General features: G+C 36.7%; 1 protein-coding gene across 1 annotated transcript in view; it reads right to left on the bottom strand.

The window, feature by feature from the left end:
- Nucleotides 1-359: 359 nt before the first annotated feature.
- NLN (neurolysin) overlaps nucleotides 360-8,141 on the bottom strand; it is a 36,713-nt gene continuing 28,931 nt past the window's right edge. Inside the window, exons 10-13 of the mRNA XM_062612298.1 lie at nucleotides 6,253-6,439; nucleotides 4,845-4,973; nucleotides 4,237-4,373; nucleotides 360-873 (exon numbers count right to left, since the gene is read on the bottom strand). Coding sequence (XP_062468282.1) covers nucleotides 739-873; nucleotides 4,237-4,373; nucleotides 4,845-4,973; nucleotides 6,253-6,439 — 588 coding nt within the window. The 3' untranslated portion in view covers nucleotides 360-738. The remainder of the gene's footprint in view (nucleotides 874-4,236; nucleotides 4,374-4,844; nucleotides 4,974-6,252; nucleotides 6,440-8,141) is intronic.

The following is an 8,141-nucleotide window of genomic DNA, read 5'->3' as shown; positions in this document are numbered from 1 at the left end:
GGTGCTGATATAACTTGGAAAACAAAGACCCGATTTGTGACCATCAACTGCCAATGTCATAAAATTTGGCTTTTTATACATAATGAAGGGAAGAAAATGGTAGTTCAAATGGTAGATGATTGTTTTCTTTTTCCTTTTTAGTTCTACTGTGTAAGTTATAAATTATACACCCGAATGTGCATCAGAATGAAACTTAAAAGTATCACAGAAGTATTTTTGCTATAAAGCTGTCTGGGGCAAATTCTCAGTCCTGGAATTTGTCAGGAAGCTAGACTGAACCCAAAACATGACGAAATCAAACATACTTCCTCTCCATCAAAAGCACTAATGAGCAATAAATACAATTGAAGAACACAGAGTAAGAATTAATCTGTTTTTTTTATTGCTGGTAGTGTGCTTTTTTTTATCCCCTCCAGTTTGAAAATTAATTCACAAGACAGTTTAAGTGCATCTATTAAAAGAGAAACATTGCATCAACTCCACATACTGATTATTTCATAACAGTTCAAAAAAATTACCATCCAGCTTCTGCACATCTCAGAATTTATTCCCTGACATGTTGAATTTTGTAGTGCTATGCAATTTAATAAAACCACACGTTTTTATTTATGCAATTAAAAAAAAAAATCATCAGAAAGTGACCCAATTCCCCTGAAGTGATACACAGTTAAGATGTGAAATACACTGATATTTCCAGTTCATTTCATACTTACATGACATTACAAAGGAACCATAATTTTACTGGACACATAATCCCTTACTCAGTAAGAAAGCTCTCTGGTTTGGTTTACGCTCCAAGAAATTTTGTAGTATATCCATCCCATCCAAAGATCCTCCAGGCTTCAAAATGAAGTTTCTGTATTTCATCCCAGCCTAATAGAAGGAAAAGCAGAATATTAATATTTCTCACCTTGCCAACTGCCTCTTTCCTGTATTTGTTGTGTATTTAAAAATCTACTCCTGATCAAGCACCTTCTCTCCTTAAGATTTTTGTAATACAAAATCAGGAATGTAATTTAGATCTGCTGGAAGAACTCAAGAGAGCAGAAATTAAACTTGTTCAGGAAGAAATAATTTTTCTTGTGGTTTTACACTGTTTTGGAAGCTACTATCACAACCTGTCTAGAAGACATGCTATAAAGCATAATGCACACACAATCTTCACAGTCTTCAGTGACGGATTATCCCCATGACTTATTGGCAAGAAAAAGGAACCTAACATCTATCCTCTCTTAACTGAAGATTTTTCTTTCTTTAATCTCTGTTTGGAGAACAGAAGGATAGTTCATAGATAGATACAGCACTGAAGAATGACATGGCACATATGCACAGTGGTACACATAATATATACAAACACATCTAACTCTCCTATTAAAGTATTGTAAAGTAACAGAAATGTAGGTTTTATTTGCAGGAAGAAATATTACTTCAGAAGGAGTGGATTTCTTTAAAAAGAATCAACCAAGCTTTTGAGACAACAGTAAGTAATGAGGACTTTCTTGAAAAAAGGTCATAATTTAAAGAAGATATCTAAAGAATTTTGAGCTTCTAAGATATGTGAGAAAATATTATTTTGTATGCAGATGTCCCAGATGCTTCTGATAATAAAGAAGAAAATGTTTTTCCTTTTAGTCAGTGTATACACACATATATACTTCCCCACATGTCAAAGCTATGAGGTTACAGGAGCAGACCACTTCCTGATAGCTGTACTGCAAAAACAAGCATAGGTCTTTTTAAGTGATAGACTTCCGTGACTTAACTGCATTACCAATTGCAATTTCTGAATTACAGCTGGAAAAACACTAAAATGAAAAAAAACCCCAACCAACCAATCCAAACTAAAACAGAAAAAAAACCGAATTTTCATTGATGCATTGCTCATACTTCGCTATTTGTGTTAGTTTCCTGAACATCAGGAGCAAACGAAGATATGGTTTGCTTAGAAGTGTTATTTTAGTATACTTGAGTCTTTGCTGTGGTCTCTCCAGAGCCAGACCATTGCTCAGTTCTAGGGAGACCAGAAGTAATTTCAGATATGTGCAAGAATTAAGAAATGAGACAACCAATTAAGTGTTTGCTGAAGAATTTTTATAGATACAGTCTCTGAAACTAGTTTCTGTAACTGCTGCTCAAAACAGGAAGAGAGGTTTTATTCTAACAGGAAGAGGTAAGCCAAATTTCTAAAAGCCCTAGTCATAATACCATAATCATTTTCCTTTCCTGCTGTTCTGAACAGTAGTCTAATTCCAGACATAATGAAATATGAGTAACTACAAAAATCATATTGGTATCTAGTATTTGTTTATGAAAGATTGTTTGTCCCATCCCATGGAACTTTATTACACTTAAATGAAATACAAATAAGGAAAACAAGTCGAAAGAGAACCAATTTGAGAAGACAGCATTGCTCAGAAGGGAGAGGGAAAATCTCCACAGTGTTAGCTCTGAAGTCGTATCAGCATTCAAGCAAAGTGGTTTTTTATATGTATATGCATAACAACACATATGCTAGAGAGTGATACACACACAATCATTTTTCTACTTAGCCTGGTTAGCAGGCTTCACATTAAGAGGCACTAGTTGCTTTTTAGTGAACCATAGTACATATTAATTCCTGGCATAATTAATTTACCTCAAAGTCTCCCTTACACAGAGAAACAAAACAAAAATCCCTATCAAAAATGAGAATAAAAGGCACTTTCACCTCTCAGAAGTGAAAGTCACAGAGCATCTCTGCCAATTTTAGTTAGGGTTTTGACTCTACAGTTACACATAAAAAGGTTTTGAGATTAGGGAGTAAAGCTAACAGAAAACAACCATCTGTGATGACACTGGGGAGGTGCTCGTGTGTCAGAACTGAGAACTGACACAAAGTCTCACAAGTCTGGCACCAGCATCCTTACCCATCTCTTCCAATTGCTAATAGTTAAAAAAGCCGAACAAGTCTGACTCCTTCCCAGATGCCATTTTTAAGATGAACAAGATTTTATTGAAAAGTTAACTTACTCTCTCACTTAGCCTGCCATTTCTCCTCTCCTGCTCTTTGTTACGACTAACAACATTCCCACTGAATGAGAGGTATGCTTATTCTCATATGTACCTGTCATGAATCCCTGGCACTTCAAAACCAGTCTTGACCTCCAAACCTTTCATCACCTCTCCTCTCAAACTATCCAGTTTGCTGCTTTTCTTATTAAAACCCCTTTTCAGTTTTATTGGCTTAACCAATGCCTCAGTTTTCTAACCCCAACCTCATTTCCACTTCGGACTCCTCCCTTTGTAAAATCTTATCTTGTTTACTTTCTCCACTCTCTAGAGGGAGGGACAGCTCTAGAAGTTCTGGTGGCTGTGACAAGGAAACGGAGGAATAAGGGCAAATTCCATGAGAGAAACAGGAAAGTTGAGCACTTCCTATTTTCTCTTTCACTTGTCTTGTACACTTTTAGTGAAGGGAAGTGCTGGCTGCTGAGCCCAGAAGGCAGATAAGAGGACCAGGAAAATCGAAAGTTTTTTCACATGACAGAATTGCAGCATCTCAACTCACAAGTCTAATACTATGATATCTGAAAAGTAGGAAAGGTTGCCAGAATTGGCAGGACTACTAACCACATTGCTAACTAACCTTTATTTCTGCTGGAGGCAGAAGAGGCTAGACAATTACATAAGGGAAAAAAAAGCCCAGTAAATCTAGAACCTGTGAATCATTTGAACTTAAAAAGCCACTTATGAGAACTAAAGAAGAAAAAAAGAAGTAAGCTATGCTATGCTGTGAAAGGGAAAGATCAAATTCAATTCTATTATTCAAAATATATTCTAAATAGTAACTACATAAAAGTACCACACACTTGAGGTACTACTCATGGAACTAGAGCTATTATACAATTTTCACAGCAGAAGAATATGCATCTACTCCTGCAGTGCAGGAATATGGGGTTTTTTTTAGCCTACAATTGAAGAGGAAGGTATTAGTCAGTTTGTCACAATGTCTTAAAAGCGCCATAATATTAAATATATGACAATGCAAGAATTATTTTTAAATCCGAGTGCTTTTGGAAATTGTATGGTTATTTTCTAAAGTGATTAAGTTACTTACACAATTTTTTTTGTTGATCTGAACTTGACAGCTACAGAAGAAGTACTTGAGATGTTATACCTATGGATCATGATTGCAATAAGCATGATTTCAGAGAGAAACCACAAAAAAGCTTTTACTAGAAAATATTCATCACTTACCTTTGGATTCATTATTCCTTCCTGTTTAAAGCAGCTGTAAAAAATGTCCATGGAAAACACTTCACTCCACAGGTATCCATAGTACTGACCATCATAACCACCTGCCAGATGTCCAAAAGTAGCTGGCATGTTTGTTCCTTGAAAAGTAGATTAACAATAATTTATTCAAATCCAATGCATTTCTTTCTTTGATGTCAACAGTACTTCAAGAACTAATTCATAAGGAATTTATACCAACTATTTTGAAATTTCTAGCATATAGGGTCTGAGTATGCCTCAAAGTATTAGCCATATTTTGTTGAATACAAAGCAAACTCGGTTTCCCATTTTAGGCTAGTGGCACATCCAACACAGATGTGACAGAACATCTAAAGTGGTATTCACACCGTGTCACTCTAAATTACAACTTGCAAATGGTAAAGTTTTATTTTTACCTTAAGCTTCAGACCATTAAGATCACCCCAAGTTTCAAAGTAATTATTTTGGCTTCATAAAGTAGATTATTTTATATACAACTCTGTTCTTTTTGTATGCCAAGCACTGGGAAATAAAGGCATGTTTAATCAAACCATTTGGACATGCTGTATAAAATCTTCAGACTGACATACCTGGGGTGGCAGGAATTCCTAGAATCTCCATACAGTATTTAGCATATTCACTTGCTGGATCAACAGATGGCTTGGTGTGCAGAGCCTGGTCAACTTTGCTCAAAACAATCTGACGGAGGGTTAAAAGGCCTAATTGGGTAAGAACATATAATTAACTAGCATCAAAGTAGCTGGAGTTGCTTTAGCAGCTCTTAGTCAAAGATCTCAATTTTAACCATGGAAAAACTTGGAGTTATGTAATTTCCATTTGAATTGGTTCAGTTACAAAAATTTGAGAGGCATATTTTTCATGGAAGAATTGTCATTATAAACTTCATGTTTTCAAATGATACCTTCCTTCCTGATCAAAACCAAAACAAAGCAGATATTTAAACAGAAAAGTTCAGTATTTAAAATTATGTTTTCAGATGTCTTCACTTCCAGTATACCATTTCATTCAGGCTTGCACAGATGGTAGTAAGTATATCTACCCTAAGGCAGAAGAACAGCAAGAACTGCTGCTGCAGCTGCTGCAGGGTTTTTGGAAGAAGCTACGAGATAGGAACCTTTACTCAGGCAAACTGCTTATGTAGTTACTGTGCCTGTACAAGCCACAAGATAAGGACTTCTTGGGTCAGCATAGGGAGGCAGTATGAAACAAACTGTAGTGGCTCAATGATACACCGTGAAAGGATAAGGCTATGATAATGGGGAGTCCTGACTATGGGGACAGAGAGGTGACAGTGACAGAATAACAATGACATGATAGGTAATGACCTGAGATTACCATCTTGATTTGGAGATACATATAAACTGGTACAAAATGTGGAAGGAGAAGAGAATCGGGACCTTAATTTGGGAAAGCAGTGTGTCTACTAGGAAGGTAGGGAACAGAGATTCAAGGTTTTGCACTGAGAACTTACGAGGCTGCTTGAACAATGCAGTGCTGCAACACTTCTATCCTGGATCTGCCATGTATATTCAGTAAATTTGCAAACAACTTTGGTGTCTGTCAAGTGTCATATGCAGACCAAATGTGGACGACAGATACAGAAAATCTGATACTGTATTCACAGTGCCTGCTCTGGGGTTCCACAAAAAAAAACCAAATCCCAGAAACCCCAGGACTTTCCCTCCCCTCCTCCTAATTTTAAACGAGCAAAGTTTGTAGGTAAAAAAGTCATGTGGAGAGGAACACAAAGCTATTTTAGTCCTGTGGGTAGCCTGGAAAAACAGAGCTGCTCTGTTCCTGCAAACTGTGGTATCTGTCATCATAGCCTTTATTAATGGAGTATCTATACAAATAAATCCAGACAGACACTGATAAGTGTACAACACACAGAAGAAATGTTTGTCTTTAATTTCCCACCAGGGTTCTAAATGGTGTATTTTTATGCATATTTTGTGGGGGAAAAGGGCAGAGAGATACCTGTATTAGCCAGCCTAGAGGCAGCAAGTTTTGCAAGGAGAATGTCTTCAATGTGGCTCTCATCTTTATAATGTCTTGACATCTGCTGTAGCGGTTCTTTTTCCCACACCCAGTTCTCAAACATTTGTGAAGGTACCTCTACAAAATCTGTTTCCACATTAGTTCCACTAAACCTAGCAAAATCAGTCTGAAAGGAAAATCCATTATATTAAATGAAAAGAGAAGTCACTATTTCTAGCAGAATACAAATTTTCAGATGTCAAAATTTCAGTGTTAATAGATGTCCTGAAATAAATGAATCCTAGTAACTTTATCCATGAAAGATTTCCAAAGCTGACACTCTATCACTGATAGAAAAATCCTCCTTCTGAAAGTCAAGCACATTGGAGCTTTAATATTTTTACTTTAGTATCAACAACTTCACACTTAAATACCCCCCCATTACTAATTTTGAAGAAAAGTTCTGTACAGTTAAAAATCTTCATTAAAATATCTTTCAAACCCAAAATATTTCTAAAAAGAAATGATTACTTTTTAAAAGACAGTTGTTCAAATGTCAACAGGACTTATCTGGTCTGACTCCACACTTGTGCTGTAGTAAGTCTACCTCCTCTTGCCAATCCAATTTTATTGTTCTTCCCTTCTCAGCAATATTTTAACAAAACATTTCAAGTGTTGAAAGAAAAAGAGAATTCTTAGCTTCCCAAATGCCCTTTCTAAGAGCTGTAGATATTATTACATTCCATCCTCTGTTGAGAACACATGCCCCACCGGAGTACTGGCCTTTGAACTTAATTTTTTGCAGGAATAAAAAAAAAAAAGGTGTAACATAGGACATAACATTGAACTGACAGCTGTAGCACATGCCTGTGTCTTCCTTTCATGTCTTCAGAAGAACAGCAGTAAAGGAGAACATTTGCCTTCGTTTGCACTCCTGAGTTACTCAAATCCACAGCTGTAACAGGCTGGCCCCTCTTATTGTACTTGGCAAAGAAAAACTATAAAGGAAAGCTAGGAAGCCTCAGCTGGGAAGAAATGGTGATAGAAGTAATTAAAGCACAAGGCAAGGAGAGTGCAAGAGTTTGTTGGCCTCCAGATACCCTTGTTTACCCATACAGAAACAAAAAAAAAAAATTAAGACATTTGGTTCAAGGTACCTCAATAAGACTCCTTCCCATCAGCATAAACAGATCCCTACCCTGCCTTGATACCCCACTTTCCAGCAGACCCCCATCAGTATCCAAAAGCTGACTTTACCAGCAGCTCACATATCACCACCCAGTCCAATCCACACATACCCTTTAAATGTCAAATTTTAATATGCTTAAACAAATCATCATATGAAACAAGATAGTGCTTTGCACACACAAATCCCAGAAGACAGGATCTTCTTATGTGGAACTACTGAGTTATTTGCAGGGGTGTGCAAATAACAAAATACATAAAATACAACAGCAGTAAACACAGTAGCTTTGCACACAGAAACAACATCAGCAGTGGGAAAAAACGACTGGAAAGCAGGCCTCCCTGACCTGCGTGCAATCCCACAGCAAATGAAGTACATAAGCATTGGAACTGCTGGCTTGGGCTGCCCAGAAGGGGTTCTGCGACACCTAGGCACATCCTCACTGGTTATCAGAATGTTGTTTCGTGGTCAATTTTGTACCAAAAATGCTGAATGTGTCACATTTATAAACATCTTCTAGGTAGTTGAAAAGAACAGGTTTTATTTCTCAATTTTTGAGCTCAGAATACCTGTCTCCTGGTGAAAATAAACATTGTATTTCTATCTTCAACATGATGCAAAAATATCTAAGCAACTCTAACTACCTGTTTTGAAGTTTCCTCGAACACTATTTGTTTAATTATGAATGTAACATATGGGTTTC

Source organism: Pezoporus occidentalis, unplaced genomic scaffold, assembly GCF_034315485.1.
Source record: "Pezoporus occidentalis ecotype Australia unplaced genomic scaffold, CSIRO_AGI_Poc_V1 ctg16, whole genome shotgun sequence".
NCBI lineage: Eukaryota > Metazoa > Chordata > Aves > Psittaciformes > Psittacidae > Pezoporus > Pezoporus occidentalis.
Note: the sequence above shows the minus strand (reverse complement) of the source record. Positions and strands in the feature narration are given on the sequence as shown.